This window comes from Sphaerodactylus townsendi, linkage group LG03 (genome assembly GCF_021028975.2).
Source record: "Sphaerodactylus townsendi isolate TG3544 linkage group LG03, MPM_Stown_v2.3, whole genome shotgun sequence".
NCBI lineage: Eukaryota > Metazoa > Chordata > Lepidosauria > Squamata > Sphaerodactylidae > Sphaerodactylus > Sphaerodactylus townsendi.
In genome coordinates this window covers 148783304-148810296 of record NC_059427.1, presented here as the reverse complement: position 1 = coordinate 148810296, position 26993 = coordinate 148783304, and the positions used below count along the sequence as shown (strand labels likewise).

The 26993-nt window shown below is 46.6% G+C and overlaps 1 protein-coding gene across 2 annotated transcripts in view; it reads right to left on the bottom strand.

Annotated features, from left to right (window-relative positions):
• LOC125428226 (keratin, type II cytoskeletal cochleal-like) overlaps positions 1-26111 on the bottom strand; it is a 133955-nt gene extending 107844 nt beyond the window's left edge. The window contains exons 1-9 of one of the 2 annotated variants that reach the window (XM_048487985.1): positions 25568-26111; positions 18375-18586; positions 17137-17197; positions 12490-12585; positions 12219-12383; positions 10525-10650; positions 6758-6978; positions 4570-4598; positions 1031-2639 (exon numbers count right to left, since the gene is read on the bottom strand). In XM_048487985.1, coding sequence (XP_048343942.1) covers positions 2086-2639; positions 4570-4598; positions 6758-6978; positions 10525-10650; positions 12219-12383; positions 12490-12585; positions 17137-17197; positions 18375-18586; positions 25568-26050 — 1947 coding nt within the window. In that variant the 5' untranslated portion in view covers positions 26051-26111 and the 3' untranslated portion in view covers positions 1031-2085. Of the gene's footprint in view, positions 1-1030; positions 2640-4569; positions 4599-6757; positions 6979-10524; positions 10651-12218; positions 12384-12489; positions 12586-17136; positions 17198-18374; positions 18587-25567 lie in introns of those variants that run through there. The other variant, XM_048487986.1, reaches the window with a different exon arrangement.
• Positions 26112-26993: the final 882 nt, after the last annotated feature.

The window sequence follows — 26993 nt, the reverse complement described above, 5'->3', positions numbered from 1 at the left end:
AAGGAACTAAGGTAAGTGTGGGAAGGGGGGACGGGGCGCCGTGGGGAGGCAGGAGAGGGGCCTGGGCAATTTTCTGTGCCCCCAGGCGTGTGCCCGTTGTGCAGTGCACCCCCCGTCCCCTTGTGGCTCTGCCACTGCATGGAGCTCTTGTCAGTTTTACATTATCTCCCACTGTTTCATGTGCTGCAGCAGATTCTCTGTGAAGATTCCCCATGGAGGTTTCCACTGCTCACAGCTCATTCACATGCAGTTTTGCTGTAAAAAGTGGGTGAATAAAGTGTGCCTTGCCTAGCAAACCCAGACGCATGTCATTCTTCCTTGTTTTTTGTTTCGAGGGGGATGTCTGTGAAGCTATGGTGACACAAATATGCACATATTGCAGCTCCTCTAATCATGTCACTGTAGCTTCACAGACATCCCCCTCAAAATAAAAAAGAATAAATGACATGTGTGGAATTGCTAAGCACTACAAACTTTATTCATCCAGTTTTTACAGCGAAATCACACGCAGGTGAGCTGAAAGCAGAGGAAACCTTCGTGATGAATCTTCATGGAGAATCTGCTGCAGCCCACAAAACAGTGAGTGCCAGTGGTGAAAATGAAAGCAAGAAATTTGGGTGGGAGAGAGAAATAAAGCATTTCCTGCTTGCTTGTGTTCTCTCAGCAGCCAGGAACCATCTTCAACTGAGGTTGGGGGGAGGGGGGGGGGTCACTTCTTTAGCAATTTGTGAAAAACCTGCATTGAGAGAAATAAAACAGGCTGGAGTTGTTTTGGGGAAGAGACCTGTGCAAACCTTTCCCCCAAAATGCTTTTTATGACATCCTATATAGACATATTTCTGCTGTGCAGAATCCACCATCTATAAAGTGTTACAGTCCAATTCTTACTTCAGTACTCTACCATCTCACTGGGCTACCCAGGCCTCACGCCCGCAGCTATGACAACAGATACATTTAGATTTCAATTGAGCAATTGGTTGTAATCTCACAGGGACGGAGAGAAGGGAGAAATGTGAGGCAAGAGGCTAGGTGCATGCATGCAGTTTATTAGAAATACAGAAGAGGTCTTGAACATCTTGATAAGAAGCAAAACGTAGGCACTGACATTACACCTGTGGAGCTACAGAAAGCACAGGAGGGTTGCAACCAGAACTCATATGGAACACTAATGCATGCTTTGAACTGTGGGCAAACCCCTTCAAATGCTTGGAATATCATAATTGACCCAGAACATTTTTTTTTGAAAAATGGTTTTACAAACATTTTGAACATGTTGTTTGAATTTCATAATTCACTTTTTTTGTGGCTGAAACTCCCTTCTTGCCACCAAAATCTGAACAGTGACAAATGCATACAAACATAACACAGATACACCCCCCACCCCCCCACACACACGGAGAGAGAGAGAGAGAGAGAGAGAGAGAGAGAGAGAGAGAGAGAGAGAGCTTTTCTTTCACTCCACAATCTTGACAATTTGCTGGGGACTCAAAATTTGGATTTTCAAGCGGAATTTCTCCCATGTGGGACGAAGAGTGCCAATTTCCTCTTACTTTTTAAATGGAGTCTACTTGCAATGACACTAATTTCAACTATGTTTTGGCGTAAAGCATGAATGTGGGTTGCAAACAGCTAACAATTAAAATGTATTTCTAAATTTAATTATGGGTGCAAAGAGAGCAAAAGAGAAACATCTCCTTTTGCAATCCCATCCTGGGCTTTTCATGTGTCACTTCCCTCTCGGAAATGCTTTGCTGGGCACTATAGAACAAAGGGTTAGGGATCTGGATTCAAATGCTGCGGGTCCCACTAGAGACAGTTGCAAGAAAATCCAGGGTGAAAAAGGGAGAGAAATGAGAAAACGGGTGGAAATTTGGCTTCAATAGCCAATATACCCAAAGTTATCTAACCTCTTGAACTCAAGCTACAGCAACCCACAAGATACTGTTGTGATTGAAGACATCTTTAACCATAATATGTACTTTGGTGTGGTTGTTCTCAAGCACATGGCTGCTACCAGCCATGAATTGAATTATTTGCGAAGCTGTCAGACAGCTGGGATCATTCCTCCCACTACCTAACTGGGCCTTAATATTTTCTCGATGAAGTTCTGACTGATGAGACATGCATGTTTCTAGCACCAGCCCTGCCTTCCCCTCGGGAATTCAGCACCCCTCCTCCCATGCCTCCCTGTCCAGACCCTCCTGAGCTATACTGTCCCACTCCTGCTCTTCCAGGACTTCCAGCCCCTGCGTGGTGAATTCCCCCGACATTGTGGTGTGCATTCCTGCAACTGCTGTCTGCAGACTTGCCTGAGCTGTGTCTTCCACCTCCAGAGCTCACCACGTGCTTGGTGGACGCAGTGGGAGAATAGCCGCCACTTGTGGGGCTGAAACCCCCACTGCTTGCCCCAGAGCCATGCCCGATTCCATAGCCCACTGATGCTGCCCTGCCCACTGGGTTAACTGAAGCTCTGGAGCCCATGGTGTGGACACATCCAGTGCTTACACTAGTGAACCCCCCAGCCACATTACCATAACCCCCAACACCATGGTCTATTCCTCCCCCTAAAGCACCATATGCCATTCCGGATCCAATTCCGGCTCCACATTCGCCAACGGGGTATCCTCCACTCACCACAGCTGCAAGGAAATCAAACCAAACAGGCTTTGTTATTTTGGTAGCCAATTTGTGAAAAAGAAACCAAACATGGAAAAACCACGACCCCAATGCTATCATGATGCTTAATTAAAAGATCTATCTATCTATCTATCTATCTATCTATCTATCTATCTATCTATCTATCTATCTATCTATCTATCTATCTATCTATCTATCTATCTATCTATCTGTCTGTCTGTCTGTCTGTCTGTCTGTCTGTCTGTCTGTCTGTCTGTCTGTCTGTCTGTCTGTCTGTCTGTCTGTCTGTCTGTCTGTCTGTCTGTCTGTCTGTCTGTCTGTCTGTCTGTCTGTCTGTCTGTCTGTCTGTCTGTCTGTCTATCTAAACATGAAATACCATTGACTGACTCATGCACAGAACTCAAAAACCACCAAACCTACAATGTTGAAATTTGGCATACCGGTTCGTTATGTGGTTTAGGTGCTTGCTAAGAAAGGATTTCTCAAAATATTCAGTTTTACTTGAGTTATTACACATTTACTGTTGAACTCTGGCCATCTGCATTACTGTTGAACTCTGATCATTTGCGCGAACATTCTAAAGGTGACAGTTAAAAGCCTGCTTGCCAAGCTAAAGGATGCAGTACAGGGAGTACAACAACACAAGCCTTTATTGGCATATATAGTACATGGAGTAAAAATGATTTGTTTCACAGGAGATTTTAATGAAGGGCACTTTGACGCTCTACTTCCATGTGTCAAATCGACAAGTTCTGATAATGCCCACCAAACAATAAGCACAATTGAACCAATGGTGGCCCAACTGGATTCTACCACCGACCTCCTCAATGCATACAAACCTGTTCCTTATGTTGAAACCGGGGGGGGGGGGATTAAATGCAGAAAGCGATTTATAGATTCAATTAAAAAAAGACAAGTAAGGGAAGCTGCTGCAAAATATGCGAAAACCAACCCAGATGTTCATAGAGAGGCTGTGTAAAAGTATGCTGAATGTCACCCCGAAGTTCACAGACAGGCTGTGAAAAAGTATTCCTCTAACAACCCTCACGTTAACCAGACCGCTACAGCCAAATACAATTTAAAAAATTACAAACCAAATTATCACCTTGGACTAAAAAATATTTGTCGGGTTTTGAATATGGCTCTCACATTGATTACTGTGGAGACACGGTTATTGCTCTCAGACTTCGATCACCCTGTGCTTGGTGTCATGCTCTGAAGTGGCGGGATGAGCCCCCAGGAGTGTGCTGCAGTGGCGGTAAAGTTCAGCTCCCTGCCATTCAACCCTACCCTGAACCTCTTCACAGCCTTCTCTCTCATCTGCACCCAATGGCAGAACACTTTCTTTCTGCTTCTCGGAAATACAAAGTATGTTTCCCAATGATGTCTTTTGGAACCCGAGAGGTGAAAGAGAGCAATTTCATGCCAACATTCAAAGTGCAGGGACAGGTCTACCACAGGATAGGAAGCCTCATGACGGGACCCCAGCAGAAGGTCACTTTTATATTTTCACTATGTTTTAGTATTCTCAGTGTTTTTAAAGGATCTTTATTTTTATGAATTCATTAAATTGCAACCTTTAAGGGTATTTTTATGCCGTACGTTTTATGTTTTCAGTATTTTTCCAGTATGTATATTTTTATGAATTCATGACATTTCAAACTTCAAGGGTAATTTTATCAGGTATGTTTCATATTTTTAGTATTTTCCAGTAGTTTCAGTTTTTTGACATGCAAGGGAAGGGGAGTGAGTGAGGGGTGGCATGCAAGGGAGGGGAGGGGGCCTGGCATCTGGACATGGCCCACCCACCCTAGCGTGGGGAGGGGAAGGAGTGAAGGGTGTCATGCAAGGGAGGGGAGGGAAGAGGAGGGGGCATTTTTTATAATCTCTGTAGCGAAGCATGGGTATCCTGCTAGTCTTTGATATACTTACCAACACTAACAGGGTTTCCTGTGCATATCCTGTTAGGAAGATAAAGGCAAAACAGATCCACTTTTATATAACTGCAAGATGTTATGTGGACTTTTGATCAAGAAAAGGCCGATACTAGTAACTATGAGACCACAGCAAAGGCATAGCTAGGGGAAATGGAACCCGGTGCAAGATCTGAGTTTTGCTCCCCCGCATGTTCATTTCTGTTTTTTGTATTTTTTAAAGTTTTTTTTCAGTTTGCAACCTGTAGGGGCTCAGTTTTTAAGCTAGCAGTATAAAAAATTCAGGATATCTTTAGGAGACTATCCTGATGTTACCCGCCAGGTTTGGTGATTTTTGGTTCAGGGGTTCCAAAGTTATGGACCCTCAAAGGTGTAGCCCCCATCTCCTATTAGCTCCCATTAGAAACAATGGAGGATGGGGCACCCCCTTTGGGAGTCCATAACTTTGGACTCGCTGAACCAAACCTCACCTAACTTGGGTGGTATCATCAAGAGAGTCCCCCAAAAACGCCCTGAAATTTTGGTGCTGCTAGCCTAAAAACTGCACCCCCAGCAGGCCAAAAACTGAAATACACTGAAAAATACAAAAAAACCCCTGAAATTTGTGCTCCCCCCCCCCAGGCGCGAGCCTGGTGCGACGCGCACCCCCGGCCCCCTTATCGCTATGCCTCTGGACCACAGGTTCATTATCTGATCCATTCTATATAAAAGGACACAGGTCCAGGTATAGCAACACCTGAGAATCGGATAGATCTGTGTCTTCTGATAAGTTATCATGCAGAATGCATGTGAAAGAGAGATGAAACTAGTTCTATTGGGGGCAGCTACCTCTTCTTACTTTATCTCCCATAACTGCCAGCATGGTGTCGTGGTTAAGAGCAGGTGGATTCCAATCTGGAGAACTGGGTTTGATTCCCCACTCCTCCACCTGAGTGGCAGCAGCTTATCTGGTGAACCAGATGTGTTTCCGCACTCCTACATTCCTGCTGGGTGACCTTGGGCTAGTCACAGTTCTTTGGAACTCTCTCAGCCCCACCTGCCTCACAAGGTGTCTGTTGTGGGGAGAGGAAGGGAAAGGAACTTGTGAGCCACCTTGAGTCTCCTTATAGGAGAGAAAGGTGGGGTATAAATCCAAACTCTTCTTCTTCTTCTTGCAGTTCCATGATAAAATTTCATGGAACCATGGAACCATGAACAAGTTGGTATCTTGGCAGTGCAATCCTATGCAAAGTTACTGCAGTCTAGCCCCAATAGTTTTAACGGGCATAGGCTGACGTAATTGCCTGGGAGGGTGCCATGCATTTGCCTAATTTCGCTTTCCTAGTGACCCTGTGGAGTTTTCAAGGCAAGAGACTTCCAGAGGTGGTTTGCCATTGCTTCCCCTGCATTGCAACCCTGGACTTCCTTGGTGGGCTCCCATCCAAATTCCAACTGTGACTCTCCCAAGGTCACCCAGCAGGGTTCATGTGGAAGAGTGGGGAAACAAACCTGGTTCATTAGTTTAGAACCTGCTACTCATACGAAGGAATGGGGAAACAAACCGGTTTATCAGATTAGAGTCTGCTGCTTGTATGGAGGAGTGGGGAATCAAACCCGGTTCTCCAGATTAGAGTCCACTGCTCTTGACCACTATGCCACACTTGGATCCAAGCCATGATCTTACAGTGTGAGCCTAAGCAAGGTTAAAGGTAAAGTTTCCCCTTCAGTCGTGTTCGACCCTGGGGTACCATTGCAAGCAGTGATTTCACAGGCAAGCAGTTTTTGTGAGGTAGTTTGCCATTGCTTTCCCCGGCTATTCTTTACCCCCTAGCTATGTGCTGGGTACTCATTTACTGACCAAGGAATGGATGGATGGCTGAGTTGACCATGAGCCAGCTGCCAGGATATCTGACCCACAGGGGGCTCAAACTCCTGACCGTGTGAGTGGCAGTGCAAGCACTTAATCACTACGCCACCCAGCTCCTGTAAGCAAGGTTACATGCTTCTAAACCCAGATTTCAGTGCATTTAGAAGGATGTAACTATGTCCAAGATTGCATTGATAAGATCAGTGATTCTCCACTTTTTCTCTGAATCTACCATGTCAGCATTTCTTTGCCCTCCTTTGTACTGCAGAACTCTGAACACTGCATCCCCATTTTCATACTGCTGCTGTTACACTGTTTATGTTTTTACAAATGGCCCCACCTGCTCTCCTCTCCTTCCAGCAATGCTCTGTAGGTAGCAATCTCAATATCCAGGGCCATCTTGGTGTTGAGCAGGTCCTGGCAATCACGGAGCAGGGAAGCTAACTTATCCTTGGCCTGCTGGTAGGCGGTCTGCAGCTCGGCATGCTTACTCCGGGCATCTTTCAGGGCAACGTCACCACGGTTCTCCGAATCGCAGATTGCTGCTTGCAAACTGGCAACCTGGAAATGGAGAGAAGGCCAATAAGAGAGCTTGTCACAAAGATGCACGGCTAGGAGAGGATGTCAATGACGCAAGGGGGCAGGTTCTTCAGGCTCAAGAGGAATGGACTGATAAAGCAGCCCATTACACTAGAAATTGAGCTGCTACCCAATAAAAAGGCAGCTGGCCAACCTTGTGAGGTTGGGAAGGTTCCCACACCTTTATTCTTCCACAGAATTTGTGAGACGAAATTACTGTGGAGGAGGGACTTTTTACAAAGGGAACGGGGTCTTCATTAATGTCTGTGGAATTTCCGGGAGCATTCGATGCCCTGTTTGTTCTATGTGTTATGCTGATGCATTGCTTCTCTAATTTTTGTGAACCAGTTTTGTTTCAGATGGTTGGATCCAGTTGCAATTTCCACTGACCCCTCCTTCCCTCTGCCAACTTGCCTTGCATCATTCTTCCTGGTCCCCTAACCACCAGGAGTAGCATTTTGTGATGCTCACGGGCTGCGGCAGGAAAATTCCTTTCTGTAGCTGGAAAACTTAATTTGGATCGAATATACTGTTCCGTTTAAATATTCTACTCTTTTTGTTGTTTGTAGTACATTGTTTACTAGCTGTAGTATGTATAGCATATTTGGTATACTCACTAATTTTATCATCCTATGTGCGTAGGAGGTTAAGAGCTCGTGTATCTAATCTGGAGGAACCAGGTTTGATTCCCACCTCTGCCGCCTGAGCTGTGGAGGCTTATCTGGGGAATTCAGGTTAGCCTGGGCACTCCCACACACGCCAGCTGGGTGACCTTGGGCTAGTCACAGCTTCTTGGAGCTCTCTCAGCCCCACCCACCTCACAGGGTGTTTGTTGTGAGGGGGGAAGGGCAAGGAGATTGTCAGCCCCTTTGAGTCTCCTGCAGGAGAGAAAGGGGGGATATAAATCCAAACTCTTCTTCTTCTTCTTCTTCTTCCTTGCATTGTTGATCGTATGTATTATATGGCCTGGATTGAATTGCTTTTAGTGGTGTGCTCCATCGTGAGTCTCATGGTGAAAGATAAAGCTTCTCCCTCTTAATATCCACTGTCTTCCACTTTCTGAACATTGTATATTTTCATATTTTCCATGAACCAGCAGCCAATGGTGTGGTCAGGGGAGTAAGCCACAGGGAAATGTACAACTTGTAAATTGTCTTAGAAATCCCAGCAGAGGGGGAGTGAGGGGAAACTGTGCCTGGGGCGTGCGCATGCCCTGTGCCCCTGCCGTGGTGGTGCCCGCCCTGCCCCAGAATGCCCCACCACGCCCCCTCCATTGCCCGGCCACGCCTCTGCTGCTGCTCTACCCGGGACATCACACACCCCTGCCTCGTGGGTGCTACGCCACTGACTGGATCCCAGGGGAAGCTAGGTACAACATTGCTGTTCCAAGTCTGGATTTTGCAGTCACGATGCAAAGGCAATCAAATGGCAGACCCACATCTCTGAAAGGCACAACTGTGTCTTTGAGCAAATAGTGAATATTTCCAAACATTTTGTCCAGCTGCCATGACCACTTCTGAGTTTCTAGGGTTGGATCTAACATAATATTTCCACACGTGTCCTATATTTCCACATTCTGCTATTGGAAGCACTTAAAAAAAACCTTGTGGGTTGCTTGCACAGAGGCCCTTTCCGCACGGGCAGAATAGAGCACCCCAGGGACATCAAAAACTCCGTCCCTGGGGAAGCGGTCGCACAGGAGGCACTGCCACTTTGCAGCAGTGCTGTCCTGGCCGCCCCAGAGCGGCATGAAGCCGCCGCTTTAAACCTCAGTCATCGAGCAAGGTTTTTGAAAAGTGGTGTCTTCCCGCTGGTGCGGTGCAAACAGCACCAGTGGGACGTTGCCGCTTTCCCCGTCACCTCCACGGACCTGCCTGTCCAGCACCGCTCTGCAAGGCTTCAGAGACTTGCCCACACTGCTCTCCAATCCCTGGAAGTCAGAGGGCAGCGTGGGCAGGTCCCTGCAGCCCTCCAGAGTGACACTGGACAGGCAGGTCAGTGGAGGCGATGGACCGGAGGCGGCTCTCCGGTGTGGCGGATCTGCGGGGCTGCTCTCACACTGCCATGCGAGCAGTCCCCGAGCCTCCACTGGCATAATTTATGCCGATGGAGCTGCATTTCCACCGCCATGCGGAAAGGGCCAGAGTGTCAACAATTGGATCCCAACTCCCATTTGTGCACTTGCAAGAGATGGCACAAGATATCCCTTTAGGGGCTTGTATGAGAAGCTCTGGAAAGCTTCATAGTGGACTTAGGTCAGGGATATCAAACATGTGGTTTGGAGGCCAGATCTGACCCCTTGAGGGGGTTTATCAGGCCTGCAAGCCAGCTGAGGCAAACCCACCCCCCTTCTCAGCAGACTTGCAGGCCTGAAAAACCCTCTCAAGGCAGCCATCCCAACTCAGTCCATTGCAGTTCTCCAGTCCAGGCAACCCCTGAAACAGAACACCTCCCGAGGGCCCAGCTGGACCAAATCACACTTATGTCAGATCTGGCCCTTGTAACAAATTAGTTTGACATCCCTGGCTTAGGCTATGGAGAGTATAAGGTTACACCAGCACTTACGCAGTCTACTGCACAAGTGGAATAGGGCTACGCGACTTTCTTTTTCTGCTCACACATCACTGGGTCAAAACCCTGGTCTCCTGTCAGGATCTGACCCCTGCATCTTTGCCTTTATCTGGGATGTTTACATGAATCTTATTCCAATGGCGTTCTAACATCAGAGGCAGATGTCACTCTTACTCTTAGGAGCAGCAGTGGCGCAGTGGTTAAGAGCAGGTGCATCCTAATCTGGAGGAACTGGGTTTGATTCCCCCGCTCTGCCACCTGGGATGTGGAGGCTTAGCCGGGGAATTCAGATTAGCCTGTACACTCCCACACATGCCAGCTGGGTGACCTTGGGCTAGTCACAGCTTCTTGGAGCTCTCTCAGCCCCACCTACCTCACAGGGTGTTTGTTGTGAGGGGGGAAGGGCAAGGAGATTGTAAGCCCCTTTGAGTCTCCTACAGGAGAGAAAGGGGGGATATAAGTTCAAACTCTTCTTCTTCTTCCACACTCTAAATGTCAATCTTGTTTGGGGATAAGAGAATTCTGTGCCTTTGTGGTTTGGCACAAATCAATGGTAGTGCACGCAGACATGATGGCCAGTCTTCCCTACAGATGGGTAATTTAGGTGTATTAGAGCAAGTCAGTGATCACATTCATACCTGGCAGAGATCTACAGAATTACCTCTCCCATCAGAGAGAGAGAGAGAAAGAAAAAAGGAAGCCAGCCCAGAGTAGAAAATCATGCAGAAATATAAAATGCACCCTCCTCTGGACAGGTTCTTTGGGCTGACAGGAGCTTTGATTATTTATCTCTTGTGGCAAACCAGTCATTCCCTCATAGCTTGGACATTTTCTACTTTAGACCTTTGCCTATTGCAGCTTATGACCTACAGTTTTGACATGAAAGGAGGCCAATCCCGGGGGGGGGGGGGGGGGGGGGGGAGGGGGGGGGAGGGGGGAAAACAAGATTTATTTTACCTGCTTCCTGGCACTTTCCGTATCGTTGTGTAATCTCTGGATTACTCGGTTGAGCTCCATGATCTCATGCTGGTTGCATTTAAGCTCTTCATTGTATTTGCCCCGATTATTCTGAATCTCTGCAATCTATTAAACGGTAAAAAATATGGATGAAGACATGTCATTAGAAGCAGTGATGTCACACCCACAGGGCACTGCTGCTGAAAGTCGGAGGCTTTCTCCAGCCTAAGAAACCTTCCTCCAATTTCAGACCCTTTTCACTACAGGAAGAGCCATTAAGTTGGAAGAAAGCTTCCTAGGCCTGTCTGGTGGAGAAATCATATCAACAGCAATAAAATGCTACAAAAACATGATTCCCCAACCCCAAGAAACCTTTCCTTGAGGGTAGGCTTTGGATCCCGTCCAATAAATAAGGCACAACTGTATGTTTTTGCAATATAAATGGAACATCTGGAAAAGACCAGAGTGTTGATCATTTTTGTTTTAAAAACAGGGATTCTGATTGTCCCTTTCCACACAAACCAAAGAAAATGTTATGAGGCAGGAAATAAAATGTTTCCTCCATGGAGTTCCGCATGGTTTTAAGCTCAAAACATTTTATTTCCTGCCTGAAAACGTTTTATTTGCACGTTGTTCCCTAGCGATTCTTTTTTGAAAACGTTTTGAAAAATTTTTCATATGCTGTGCAGAGCGCTTAAAAACATTTCTCTCTGCAGTCCCCGGACTTCCCTGCTGACACCATTTTCTGAACTAGCAGTGGTTATCTCATGCTATATTACCATCAACTTTTTAATATTTTTTTGAGGGGGGTCATGTCTACATAGCTATGTAGACATGACCCTAGAAAGTCACAGCACAAGGCTTTGAAGCCTTATAGCTACAAATCGAAGAAGTTAAAAAAAAAAGATTGACCACAAAATGGCAGCCAGGATGAAGGGGGTACGTAAGAACATAAGAACAAGCCAGCTGAATCAGACCAAAGTCCATCTAGTCCAGCTCTCTGCTACTCGCAGTGGCCCACCAGGTGCCTTTGGGAGCTCACATGTAGGATGTGAACGCAATGGCCTTCTGCGGCTGTTGCTCCCAATCACCTGGTCTGTTAAGGCATTTGCAATTTGAGATCAAGGAGGATCAAGATGGGTAGCCATAAATCAGGGGTAGGGAACCTGCGGCTCTCCAGATGTTCAGGAACTACAATTCCCATCAGCCTATGTCAGCATGGCCAATTGGCCATGCTGGTAGGGGCTGATGGGAATTGTAGTTCCTGAACATCTGGAGAGCCGCAGGTTCCCTACCCTGCCATAAATTGACTTCTCTGCTGGTTCCAGAGACTGAACTAAAGCCCCACCTCTCAGGAGCCCAGGGCAAAGAGGAACAAGAGATGAACTCTGTTAACCCCTGTTAAGCCCCACCTTCCAGGTTCAGCAGCCTTAGCTCACAGGAGCCTTACAAGGAGAAAAAGAGATAACCCCTGTTAAAATAACACTGTTTTAAAAGCTGTGGCTTTGAGAAAAGCCCTCCAAAATGAACACCAGCAGGTCACTCTGCTCTTCCTGGCCAAGTCTTCTTCTCCACTGCTGCTACTCCTCTCTATGGTAAATGTGGATAAATGGGTAAATGTGGATAAATGGAGGGTTTTGCAAAGTTTTGCAAAATGTTTTCAGATGGTTGTGAGGATTTGTCACACTAAATACCTTGTTGTGGTAAAAGGCTTCGGCTTCTTGCTTGCTGTTTTGAGCGATACTCTGATACCAAGCTTCTACATTATTCAGGATGAGGTCCATGTCCAGGTCTCGGGTATTGTCCATTTTCAGAACCACTGAAGTGTCACAGACCTGATGGTCTAACTGAATCAACTCCTACAGAACACACACACACACACAAATATGGAACCTTTAAAAAACACTATTTCTTGTTTGCTTGAAGAAAAGTTTCCTGCATGGTTCAGACAATGTGAAATTTTACCTGCGCGAAGACAAATCTCAGGGCTTCCAATTCTTGTGCCAGCACATCTACTCTGGCTTCTAGCTCTTCCTTGGTGAGGAACACAGAATCCACATCCTAAGAACCAAGAGTGAGAAAGTACATTAGAAATCGGATTGTTAAGAATATTGGTAGCAGGGCATTTTGGGAATTTGGTCTCAGAATTGGTATTTTCATTTTTTTATAAAAGAAGCTACAATATGCTGCAGGCAGATGTTTATTTTTCATAGTCCCATGTCGAAGACGTTAGCCCATTTGAAGCATGGTCTCATGCAGCCTGGCGCCATCGTATCTTCGAGACCGCATCACCCCATACGTCCCTACGTGGCCTCTCCGATCGGCGGAGGCCAATTTACTGGTGGTCCCTGGCCCCTCGGCGATGCAGCTGGCCTCCACACGGGCCAGGACCTTTACGGCCTTGGCCCCGGCCTGGTGGAATGCTCTTCCTCCAGCTGTCCGGGCCCTGCGGGACCTTGGGGAGTTCCGCAGGGCCTGTAAGACAGAGCTGTTCCGCCGGGCCTTTGGAGGAACCAGCCGCCAATAGTGCCCCTTCCTTGGCCCTTAACATCTGGGCCACCAAACATCTAATGAGACTCGCCACGCCTCCCTCTACCGTGGGGAGGGAGGGATTTTATATTATTGGAACGCTGGACGCCACCTTATATCTTGATTTTAACTTTAAATTTAAACCTTGAGTTTTATATTTGGTAAATGCATTGGGAATAATGCACTTTCAATCAGTGCACTTTGCAGCTGGATTTTACTGTGCAGAATAGCAAAATCCACCTGCAAACAATTGTGAAAGTGGATTGAAAGTGCATTATTTTGTGGGTGTGGAAGGGGCAACAGACAGGTTAATTTTTCTTACATCCTTCCCCTCTCATACACTTCTTACCTCCTCCCTTTCTCCACTACCCACCTGTCACCCACTCGATGGCTCCCACCATTCCTGCTTTTGCAGCTCAGTGGAGGTGGGGGCAGTTGCAGCTGTGCCTCAGTTCCCCCTGCCAACTTTTCCTCCCTTCCTCTCTCTGGCCCCAGCATAGATTTTGTTTGTTTGTTTTTCGGTCTTGGCTGCTGCAGGCAAGCCCAGAGTAGCTCCCAGACTCCTCCACTGCTGGTCTCACCACACTCTCCCCCTGCCCCCCACCCCACTATTGCTGCTGATAATGATGCCTGGGGCAAGAGGAGACATGGGTGTTGTCTACACATTCACAGACAATGCTTCTGTTTCGAGGGGGAATTTTTCTACAAACTTAGAATCACAGAATCATAGAGTTGGAAGAGACCACGAGGGCCATCAAGTTCAACACCCTGCCATGCCAGGAACACACAATCAAAGCACTCCCATATGATCATCCAGCCTCTGTTTAACAACCTCCAAAGAAGGAGACTCCACCACTCTCCGAGGCAGTGAATTCCACTGTGGAACAGCCCTGACGGTCAGAAAGCTCTTCCTAGTGTTTAAGTGGAATCTCTTTTCCTGCACCTTGAATCCATTACTCCGTGTTCTAGTCTCTGAGGCAGCAGAAAACAAGGTTGCTCCCTCTTTGGCATGGCATCCCTTCAAATATTTGAACATAGCTATCATGTCCCCCCTTAACTTGGGATGTTTCTCAAATTTGAAGAAGTATCTTTTTGGGATAAGTTTGACCCTGTTCCATGGATTTAGATATCTGCTTATGTAGGGGGCACAGATACTTGGGATATGGATATATAGTTGATCAGTTGGCCCAATGAAAAATCAGACCCTGATTCAGAGTTCTTTGAACAACCTGAAGCTCATCACAGAAAAAGTCAACATTGGAAATTTAAAAAAGTTGGTCTGTATCAAGTAATGTGATCTAAATTAGGTTATTACAGACAAGAAGACTAGTTATAACTATCCAGCATTCACAAGATGATTTAATATATCTGGCAAATACGAAAACTTTCCTAAAAGAGTCTGTTTGACAGCCTTTTCTCAACTTAGTTGAATGTAATCTATATATATAAAAAGCTAACAGTGTTTTTGTTGATGACAGTATACCTCAGTAACTGCTGGGCCAATTCCTCTGAAAATTCCCAGCCACTATAGTCAGCCAGGCGAGAGTATTTTTAGATGGTCACATTCCTGAAATTTCACACCTGGCCCAGGTAAAATGCCTTTTTCCTGGCGCTCCCTGGTGAAAAACATGCAGCTGCCTGTGTGTAACTGTCACCCTTAGAATGTTCGTGCTGCTTAGAATGTTCACTCAGATGGCCAGAGATGAGCAGTGGAAACAGCACATAGGCAGTAACTCGAGTGGAAGTGAAACACATACACACACATACACACAAGGGAGAGGGAAGGGAGGGAGAAGAAGAAGAAGAGTTTGGATTTATATCCCACCTTTCTCTCCTGCAGGAGACTCAAAGGGGCTTACAATCTCCTTGCCCTTCCCCCCTCACAACAAACACCCTGTGAGGTAGGTGGGGCTGAGAGAGCTCCGAGAAGCTGTAACTAGCCCAAGGTCACCCAGCTGGCATGTGTGGGAGTGTACAGGCTAATCTGAATTCCCCAGATAAGCCTCCACAGCTCAGGCGGCAGAGCTGGGAATCAAACCCGGTTCCTCCAGTTTAGATACACGAGCTTTTAACCTCCTACGCCACTGCCACTGAGAGGGAGGGGTGGCATCAGAGGGGGGATCCAGCAGGTTCTCACAGGTTCCCGAGAGTAGGTTACTAATTATTTATGTGTGCCGAGAGGGGGTTACTAATTGGTGATTTTGCCACGTGATTTTTGCCTTAGATTTTGCCCCTCCTCTCAGCAGTAGCGTGCAGAACTTGAAGCAGTGTAGCAGGAGGTGCACCAGCGTGCGTGGCAGCCTGCGTGCATTCATTTCCCACCCAAGAACCGGCACAGCAGCTGCATCCTTGCCACAGCCCCGCCCAGGAATGCCCCGCCCCTGGAATACCCGGCCATGCCCCCGTCTTGCCCCGCCCAGCCCCATTGGCGCTACGCCACAGTTTGAATCCCACCACCATGGGAACCTGTTACTGAAATTTTTGGATCCCACCACTGGGTGGCATGCAAGGGAAGAGAGGGAGGGAGAGGAAAGGGATGGAGGGGGAGGCATGCAAGGGAGGAGAAGTGAGAGAGGGGAGACAGTGAGGGGTGGCATGCAAGGGAGGGGAGGCAGGGGGCCCAGCATCTTGATATGACCCACCCACCCTAGCGGAGGGAAAGGGAAGGGAGGGAGGGGTGGCATGCAAGGGAAGAGAAGTGAGGGAGGGAAGAGAGGGAGGGGCGACATGCAAGGAACGGGAGGGAGGGGCCAGGCACCCTAGATTCCCTGAATACTGCGGTTACAGTTGAGAAAACCAGGTGCCCATTACTCAGGAGTAAGCTCGTTACAGCAACCGTGACATACTTTGAATGGCTGCGTAGCACCCCTCAGTGGGTTTCCTCAGAAGCGACACCCATTGCCACCAACCAAACTTACTCCCAGGTAAAGGATCATGACCAGCCAGCCTAGATGTGTGGGAGGTGTGCCTTTCCATTCCCCCCCCAAGGAATGCGGGCACACACATCAATGACATTGCACAGTATCAGGCTGCGTGTTTGCATGAGCACGTGCTGCTGGCCTCTGCAATTGATTTGCTGCTACTGTTGCTTTTCAATTTCACCACAATAAGCCACAGAAACGCGTGGCCGGGCCCCGCTAGTCTATATATATAAAAATCTAACAGTGTGTTTGTCCCTGATGGTCTCCCTCAGAAACTGCTGGACGGATTGCCCCCAAATTTTCACAGGATGTCCTTCCCTGTTGCGGGCAGGTAATAGGACCTTCAAATCGCCGAAAGTCAATACGTGAGCCAGGTAAAACATCTTTTTCCTGATGCACCAGGCCATGAAGCTGGCTGTGTTTAACTGTCACCCTTAGAATGTTCGTGCAGCCTGTCTGTGGCCTGAGGGCTTGGTATGAGGGCTTAGGATGTTCATGCAGATGGGCAGAGATGAGCATTGAAAACAGTAAATATGTAACACTGTTAGGTAATACGACTGGCTCCGCTTCTTTTGCACATGGCCCTTTAAGAACCCAGGGAGCTGGCTTCGATCTGAGCGCTTCACCACCCTGCCTCTGCTGCCTGACTGGGATAGCCTCCTTGCCCCAGTTCTGCCTTACCCAAGCCAGGACTGTGCATGTCAACCAGCCTCATGGACAGCGGGATTCACACTCTGGACAGTTCTGCTGTGGAATGGAAAGGGTTACCTCATACTAAAAAAACAAGACAGCACTATATAACGATGTGCATTGAAAAAGGGAAAGAGGGATTCCTTTTGACCACCCCAAAAGGCTATGCTGGGGATCATTGGACCTTCATGGACATCTGTGTGGGTTGCGGACTGTGATGAGAAGGACAATTGCCACAGCAACGCGTGGCCGGGCCCGCTAGAATTGTAATAAGATTGATAAGGTAAGCACGCAAGTGGCACCCCCATTTTTGTCAATAAAGAAGGATGTTTTCCATATGCATTTATCTGTGTGTGCCATGATGCTCTCTCCTTTGAACTGAATGAGGAAACCATTGTCCACAGGGAACTACTATTTTACCATGACATTTTGCCCTGGTTTTATTTCAATATTTTCCAAGTCACGGTCTCACCTTTTTGAGCACCACAAACTCATTCTCTGCAGATGCGCGCCTGTTCACTTCCTCTTCATATCTATTTTGAAAAGACAAGGGGGAGGACCCAAAATCAATAGTCTGTTCTTAATAGAAGAATCAAAACAGGAAGCAGCTCATTTCAACACACTTTGATCTAGCCCAGTGGTTCTCAACCTGTGGGTCGGGACCCCTTTTGGGGTTGAACGACCCTTTCAGAGGGGTCGCCTAAGACTCTCTGCATCAGTGTTCTCCATCTGTAAAATGGATAAATGTTAAGGTTGGGAATCACCACAACATGAGGAACTGTATTAAAGGGTTGTAGCATTAGGAAGGTTGAGAACCACTGATCTAGCCACTGTTTCTATCCTAAACTTGTGCTTTTTGTAAAAAATAGAAATGTTGGGCTTGGGTTGAGTTTAAGGGATGAATATAACTTTTCATGAACATTTTTAGCCGCAGTAATAGGCATCCTCTCCAGCCTGTGATTTTTTTTTAAAAAAAGGAATGCAGTGAAATCAGCTAAAGATCACCCCTGCAGAGTCAGGAAAAATAGTGATGCAATTGCCTATGTGAACGAGGTGGGAAAAACCGTCCTCACTTTCAAATGTGTTCAGTTTCTGTAAGTGACACTGTCAGAAAGCTTATCTAATTGACATCATCATGACACCATCCTAGCTCACTATATGACCCCTAATTATAGGGATCACCCCTGTGGCTGAACTTGGAAGAAAAGGACACAGTAAGTTGAGGAACAACATGATGTTTATTTAAAACATTGATAAGTCTGCTTGCCTGATGGCAACAAATTGAAGCAAATTTGTTCAGTGCATTGATTTCTTCTTCAGGATTCTCGACAAGATGGACCACTGGTCTGATCCAACAGAACTTTTCTTATGTTCTTATGATAATAGGTGGCAGGAGAACTCAAAGGGAAAATTGCTTTCTGTCTAGCTTTGAGGGGTTAGAGCAATGGTTCTCAACCTTCCTAATGACATGACCCTTCAATACAGTTCCTCATGTTGTGGTGACCCCCAACCATAAAATTATTTGTGTCTCAGTTCCTAAGACCATCAGAAATATGTGTTTTCCGATGGTCTTAGGCGACCCCCGTGAAAGGGTCATTCGACCTCCAAAGCGGTCGTGACCCAAAAGTTGAGAACCACTGGGCTAGAGGCTGGGGGCAGATGGTTAGATAGACTCCCAAGTCATCTTCTCCTTAATTTGATTTTACTTACTTTGACCGGTATTCCTCTACTAGTTCTTGCATGTTCTTCTGTTCATGCTGCAGTTTCCCTCTCTCGTTCAAGACACACTCCAGCTGTTTCTTAAGGGTGGCAAGGAAATTCTCATAGTAGGTCTCAACGTTCTTCCTTGAAGGCTGGACACATTGCTGGAGCAGCTCCCATTTGGTAGTGAGCACCTTGTTCTGTTGCTCCAGAGATCGGACCTGAAAAGAAAACACTAGAACAGGGATGTTTTTCCAATGATAAGCCTAGACCTCTTTCTCTTTGCACCTTGCATAGAGCAATTCAGCGTATCAGAAATCTCACTCTAGCACACAAAAATCCCGCTCAAGTTGGTCCCCAGTTCTTGTAATATTCATATCTTAGGACAGTTCCAGAAATTAGATAGCAACAAACCTGAGCGTGTTGCTCGCGGTACAGCAAAGCCACGCAGATATGTATGTTTCCTTTGAAATGTAGTGTTGGAGGAGAGTGTTACGGATACTGTGGATTGCTTCCCCCCCCCCCAAAAAAACCCAGTGGGTTCTAGATCACATCAAGCCTGAACTGTCCTTAAAAACTTAAATGACTAAGCTGAGGTTGTGGTATTTTGGTCACATAAGAAAAAAAGAGTCACCAGAAAAGATAATGATGCTAGGAAAGATTGAAGGCAGCAGGAAAAAAGGAAAGACCAGTGGCAGAGCTACAAGGGGACGGTGTGTGTGTGTGTGCCATGCACAGGGCGCATGCCTGGGGGCACAGAAAATTGCCCCCAGGCCCCTCCCCCTTTCCCCCACCTCCCACGGCACCCACCCTTCCCACACTTACCTTAGTTTCTTTCCTTTTCCTGGAACTTTTTCAGGCTGCAAAAAGGCCTGTTCACAGTAAAAACGTCCTGATGGAAACTATACTTCCCAGGAGACCTTGGGGCTCACAAGGTCTCCTGGGAAGTATAGTTTCCATCAGGCTGTTTTTACTGTGAACAGGTTTTTTTGCAGCCTGAAAAAGTTCCAGGAAAAGGAAAAAAACTAAGGTAAGTGTGGGAAGGGGGGTGCTGCAGGGGGGCCATGGGGAGCGGAAAATATAGACTGCGCACCGGGCGCAGCTTGGCCCAGCTACGCCTCTGGGAAAGACCCATCATGAGATGGATTGAATCCATCAAGGAAGCCCCAGCCCTCCATTTGCAAAACCTGTTAACAATAGGATGTTTTGGCGGACACTGATTCATAGGGTCGCCATGAGCCAGAAGCGACTTGATGGCATTTAACACACACACATATTTCCAAAGGTTTTTGAGTGTACTCTTAAAAATTCTAAGGTGCGCAGATGATAATTAATGCACGTGCCATGTCCCTTAAACCTACGCTTCTAGTGAATATGTATTTATTTATTTTATTTATTTATACTTTAGGCTTTTATACCGCCCTATCCCCGAAGGGCTCCGGGCAGTGTACAACATGTGACAAAATACAATCATAAAACCCCCATAAATTAGTTAAAACCTATAAAAGCAGCGGAAGACTAACTATAAAACTGACCATTATAAATATAAGTGGCGCCAGACTCCCTATTATTAAATCCTTTCTCAAAGGGAGGAACGGCGAGTCCCATCCAATAGTATAAGGCCCAGATGTAAGAGCCAAGGAAACATGTGTATTATGAAACAGAATGAAGCGCAAGTCAGGCAAGATGGCTGCCAAGATACATATTAGAAAAATAAGGATGGGGCTGGGCTTGCTCTGCATAACTGTCACTGCACAGAGAAGACTACCCCTGAATCTTGCAGACTAAAGGTGCCCCAAACAGGGGGGCTGTCTAGTGGGGGAGCCTTGCTGGTACCATGTTTCACCTCACAGAGTGGGAGGCTAGTGAAAATACATGAAGCTGCCATACACTGAATCAGACCAATGGTCTCTAGACATCAGTACTGTCTACTCAGACTGGCATGGTTCTCCAGGATTTCCAGTAGAGGCCTTTCTCATGACCTACTGCCTGGTTCTTTTAACTAGAGATGCCAAGGATTGGTTCCGGAATCTTCCGTATGCCATGCGGATGCTCTACCACCGAGCCATTGTCCCTCTCAACATAGAGAATTTCTTTTTAGCTCCATTTGTTAAGCTGCTACATTAGAAAAATTTGTCCTGACAGGCATCTTCTTTCCCCCATTGTTCTGCAATAGGCCAGAAGTTGGTTTTTGTTTGTCTACAGCTTTTTTAAAAAAGAACTGTAGCCTTGCTAAATGCAATGTAATGTGTCATGTAATCCTTCTGGAGCTCAGGGGGAAATGGCTTGTAAGAATATTTTAAAGTAGCTGAGTCATAGACCTCAAATTGTGCAGAAATTGTGAAAACCAACATCAGAACTGACATTTAACTTATGTGTCACGTAAGGGTGTCTCCTACTACTCACTGAATGAACTGTTCAAACACAGGTTCAGAAAAAGAAGATCTATGAGGCCTAGCCTGCCCTTGCAGCGAATGAGGTGATGGAACCCTGAGGTGATAAAGTGGTTCGGTCAAATTGCAGGGAGGGAAGCCATTTTTGAATACTCCTCCTTGTTTAAAACCCCCTTGTAAATGAAAATGTAACACGTTAAGGAAAAAGGTTCTATTCTAGTCTGGTTGCCAACCCCCTGGGGAGGCCTGGGGACCTAACAGAATAGCAGTTCATCTCCAAATGACAGGGTTCAGTCCCCCTGAAGAAAACTGTCCTTTGGAAGATGGACTGTATGTAGGATTGCCAATCTAGATGGTGGCTGAAGATCTCACACTATTACAACAGATCTCCAGGCCTTGGAGAAAATGGCCGCTTTGGAAGATGGACTCTGCTAGGTTGCCAGTCTCCAGGTGGTGGTTGGAGATGTCCTGCCAGTACAACTGATCTCCAGCTGACAGATATCAGTTTGCCTGGAAAAAATGGTCACTTTGGAAGGTGGTCTTTATGGCATTGAAGTGCCCCCTTCCCCAAATCCCTCCCTCCTCAGGCTCTACTCCCTAAATCTCGAGTATTTCCCCAACCCGCAGCTGGAGACCCTTTGGCATTAGACTTTGCTGAGGACCTTCCACTCCAGGGGGAACTGCAGGCCCCACCCGGAGGCTGATCTCCAGCAGAAGCTCTTTGGGCCACATTGAGTGATATATAGGGTGACCATCCGTCCCGATTTTCGCAGGACACTCACGCTTTTGCGTAGAGTGTCCCGCGTCCCGCTGGGCTTATGCCATTGTCCCGATTACGGACAATGGCCCGCAGCAGCACACTGCCTTTTGCGCGGCGCCTCGGTCAGAAACAGCTCGTGAAGCACTCGGGCCTCGGCTGCCGCAGTGCCTTCTGGGGCGCTTCCCTGTTTCTGACCGGGGAGCGCCGCGCAAAAGGCTGCCTTTTGCTCCTGCGGCTGCGCGCGTGGGCTTCTGAGGCTGCGCGCACGCGCGCACGGCCGCTTCCCCTTCCCGGGCCGGAAAGGTGACCATCTGGTCACCTTAGTGATATAGGGTCCTCCACAGAAACACTCTCATGTTCCTGAGTTTCATGAAACACCTGTGGCGTTTTAGCAGCTATATTTCAAGTGATTTTGTGGTTGAAGATGATCAGTGTGTCCCAGTAGAGAGACAGTAGTCTGTTGCAGGACAAATGAAGCCTCTCTGAACTGAAAGAGAAAGGAGCAACCGGGGGGGAAAGAAGAAGAATGATGAGAGAGAAAATAAAGCAGGGGCTGTAAGAGGGATAACAGAATAAAATCTGATGTTAAGAAACCTGACTTGTGTTGTCTCTCTGCTTGCATTGCTACAAAACCACCTTGGATTCTAAACAATTTCTGCCATGTGGGGATGCCAGCCGCCAGGTGGGACCTGGGGATCCCCCGGAATCACACCTCATCTCCAGGTTACACAGATCGGTTCCCCTGGAGAAAATGGCAATCCTATTGTTTTATATTCTCCAGTTGTAGATGCTGTTCTAAACTGCTGGTTCTGATTGAAAATTTGCCTTAAAAAAAGTACTGGTGACTGATTGTTCCTGGTGTGTGTTTTGGTGCAATTTTAATGAGGGTGGAGGGAAGCGAATGTAACCCCGGTGTAAGAATGGGATGACCCAAAAAGGCACAAATAAAACTTTTCCAAGCTGAAAAAAAAGATGTTTCTGGGTGGAATTCCACACAGTTTTTCTTCCAAAAGTTTTATATCCCGCCTCAAAACGTTTTACATGAATTGCCTTTTTTTAGTGATTCTTTTGATGGAGATGTTTTTTAGAGGGATCCATTTGTGAGATGACTCTTTGCCTGTAGAAACCCCTTGCCTTGTTTTTGGAACATTTCAGAGTGTTTTTCATATGGGTGGGGGTGGGGGCAGTGGGAACCATTGGGCAAAGTGGGCAGTTGCCCTGGGCGCCGCCTTGTGGGGGGCACAAAAACTGCAGGTTCGTCTGTGGGATTTTTGGCCTGCAGATGGCGCAGTTTTTAGGCTAGCAGCACCAAAATTCCAGGGATTTTTCGGGAGACTATCCAGATGATATCACCCAGGTTTGGTGAGGTTTGGTGAGGTTTGGTTCAGGGAGTCCAAAGTTATGGACTCCCAAAGGGAGTGCTTCATCCCGCATTGTTTCCTATGGGAGCTAATAGGAGATGGGGGCTACACCTTTGAGGGTCAATAACTTTGGACCCCCTGAACCAAACTTCACCAAACCTGGGTGGTATCATGAGTAGGGTCTCATGAAGATACTTGGAAATTTTGGTGCTGCTATCTTAATAATTGCACCCCTGACAGCAGGCACCCCCTGACAGCAGGCATTTCCCCAGATTTTCCTTTTAAATCCACCCCCTTCCTGCCAATGTTTGTTTTCTTTATTTCTTTTATTCTCTCAATGCCTAATAAAGGTTATCATTACTATTTTGAAAGCATTTTGAAAATGTTTTCAAAAAAATATTTCTGCTGTGTTCAGATTTGTGAGTTGGGGCATGTTCTATAATGTGATGGTGACTTTGAAACGACCTGGTGGGAAAAAATTTTTGTTTGGTCACGGTGGGGGAGGGTGGCTGCCCATGGGGGGGCATCAAACTCAGGTTTTGCCCAGGGCTCCAGTTTGCCTAGGTACGCCACTGGGTGGGGGGGTTGTAATCTTCACAGCGTCAACTACAGAAGACTCAGGAAACTGTAGCATGAGGCTGTGGAGCTTGAAGCACTGATTTTTACACACACACACACACACACACACACACACACACACACACACACACACACACACACACGGAAAGAGCAGGGGAAAACACAAAATGGCAGCCTAGAATTGTTTGAAGGGGGTGAGTGTGAACAAAAGTGGGGGAGTTAAAACTTTGTACCAAGGTTTTACAATCATTTAAGCAGATTTGTGTGGAAAGAGCCATGGGGATTTTAATGAGATAATTTTATTTATTCTGTACACCGTTTTGAGCCACAGCTTTGCGGAAAATGTAGCGTACAATTTTCAAAATAAATAGATAAATCCCTTGCAAAGAAGGGGTGTGAAATGGTGTAAAACTGGGCAAAATAACCTTCAATATACAAAGAGCATGGAAAAATGGTATTTAAGAAAAATGGTTTGAAAATGGGCTATTTCGATGCTATTCAGAAAACCAAAAAACGGGCATCAGCAATGACAAATGGGTGAAATAAAAGACTCATAAGAAATGGGAAGTGCATATTTATGCATTCTTACTTGTGAATGCAATGAGGTACTTTACATTGAAAACAAATGGGGAACCCCTTCTAAAAGTGGGACTATTTATCAAGAGCTCTTTCACTCACGAGGAATCACTGGCTTCTTGGGAACCATTTTCATTTTTCAGGTTACAGCAAAGGAATTTATATTCTTCTTCTGTCTCCCAAATCTAAAAAACTGCATTTAATTTTGAATATTTGTAGACGAATTGCATTTAAGTGCTGTGTGGTTTCCGGGCTGTATGGCCGTGTTCTAGCAGCATTCTCTCCTGACGTTTTGCCTGCATCTGTGGCTGGCATCTTCAGAGGATCCTCTGAAGATGCCAGCCACAGATGCAGGCGAAACGTCAGGAGAGAATGCTGCTAGAACACGGCCATACAGCCCGGAAACCACACAGCACCCGATTCCGGCCGTGAAAGCCTTCGACAATACATTGAATTGCATTTAAAATTGAAAGATTGGAGTCCACTGCTCTTAGCCACAACACTATGCTGGTACATACCATGTTCAAGATAGTATAGTGTAAAACAAACACCATTGGTATGCAAGGCAAAATAGAAGCAAGGTCGGCCGAAGCAAAGTACATCCGTCACCTCCTTGGCTTGCTCCTGTGCTAACCAAGTCCAAGCAATGCTACAAAAGTTTACTTGGAGCCAGCCAACAGCAGGGCAGGCTCAGGAAGTGATACCAATCTCCTCCTATGCTGCTAGGATCTGAGAGGTTCCTACATGCCGATAGGCTGAAAACTAGGATCTAGCTGAGGATAGATCCTGTTAGGATTCAGTGTCACCTCAGTGGGCCACGACAAGCAGTTTCTTGACTCAATTGGCTGCAGAACTAGCTCACATGCAAAGCTCTATGATAAAATAGAGTCTCTACTTCCAGAGGCTTATAACTTATGTAAGGCTCATTCCGCACATGCAGAATAATGCACTTTCAAACTGCTTTCAGTGCTCTTTAAAGCGGTGCGGAATAGCAAAATCCACTTGCAAATAGTTGTGAAAGTGGTTTGAAAACGCATTATTTTGCGTGTGCGGAAGGGGCCAGAGATAGAACCCAGAAGAAGAGGGAACAGGGATTGAGAAGCAGAGAATTCACCAGGGGAAGAGTTAGAGACCAAATGGCAGAATGAATGCCAACAAAGCGAACACCTGGTTCCTGCCTTTCTTGCCTTCAATGCCTGTCTGCAATAGAGGCATAATTATCTGGATCTACTTTAATGTACAGTGAAAATATCTGGCAAGAGAAAAAGAGCTCTGAACCCTACAGTGCTAAGGAGAAGGCTGCAGGAAAGGTTTTCAGAAGTGAATTTCAGTTATCAGGGGATTTAGGGAGGCTAGTGAGGTTTAAGGGATGGTAGAATTGGGGAACGCCACAGCACAAGACCTTACAGAAAGAGAAAGGAGCAAGGGAGGAATGAAGAACACTGAATGGAAACTGAAAGGGAACACGTTCCACATGTATGTCTTCCGCACTTGTAGCAAATAGAAGGTTGGATGATATCCATGCTCTCTCACCTTGTCAATGAAGCAAGCAAACTGGTTGTTAAGCGTCTTCATCTCCTCTTTCTCGTGTGCTCGCGCTTTCTGCTCCTCTGGATCCACTCCAACAGCAAGGGGCCTCAAGAGGCGCTCATCAATACTGACCCGACGGATCCCTTCTCGTACACCACCCATCCTATTGAAACCAAGCTGGCCCTGAGCATCGGCATAGCCTCCTCCAAAGCCTCCATAGCCCATGCCACCCACCATGCCCATGCTTTGCCCACCCATGCCACCGTAGATACGTCCTCCGTAGCCAGAACCGTAAGCAATCCTTCGGCCTCCACTACCATAGTTATTGAGGCTCATGCTGGTGTAGCCACCAGCTCTGCGTTGCCTTTCAACTGGTTGGCACACAGTGGCACAGTTGCCATGACCACCACCTAGACCACCAATAACAGAAACAGAAGAAAAGGCCCTTTGTCCACCCAGGTACTGTGGACTGGCACACACATTCATGGTAGCTTTGAGAAAGTTAAGCAAGCCGAGTTAGTGAAGCAGTGGGAACGAGGGAAGAGCAGAGGCGTGAAGGAAAAAGAAATCCCTTTGATTCGAAATCAGGTGCTTTTCTCTTATATATCGCTCGAGAGCTGCATGGGGTGCAGAAAAATTACATGAAACACTTTGGGTTTGGTTTGCCTGGCAGCTAGAAATGGTTTCTCCAGAGCAACCCGTGCTCCAGAGCAAACACTTATCTTATACAGAACAGTGAGAAATTAAAAAACTTGCTTTGCTTGCAAGCTTCGCTCAGACAGAGGCCTTTATGTTTGTCTTAATTAATCCGTGGCTTAATGTGTAATTATCTTTCAGCAAAATGCTTCAAATGGCTTGTTCACAGGTGAGTTTCACTTGCAGCTTCACCCCATTCTTATTTTAATTACAGCAAGGGAAATACCAACAAGACTGATTATTAATGAGGATTTTTTTCTCTCTCATGATCTCATTTTTAAGCCCTGAGTCTAGGGGTGGACAGAGCAGTAATTGCTCGGAGAGCTGTCATTGAAATTCTGCTCAAAGCAAAATTGGAAATGAATTGATGGGTGCTTCCCTGAGCAGAAACCACCCAGGAAAGTCACAACAAACAGTCTCAGTAATGCTACTGGAATTTCTCATGGGTTTAAGGGGGGCGGGGGGTGCTTACAAAATCAGATTTTGAAAAATTCAAAATGAAAGAGGAATGTGAGGGAAGTCAAAGGAATGTTGAGAAAACCAGCAATATTTCTCAGATGGGCTTCTCACGTTCCTTTTTTTTGGACCCGGAAAGAAGACAAAGGCCTATACAGGTCTCCTTCGCATTTAGACTTTATCCTCCCCGCCCCCCAATGGCTGATTCCCTGCATACACATTCATTAGGCTTTTTCGTGCTAACCCGGCCTTGGATGGCTGAAGCCTCACAGTTTTC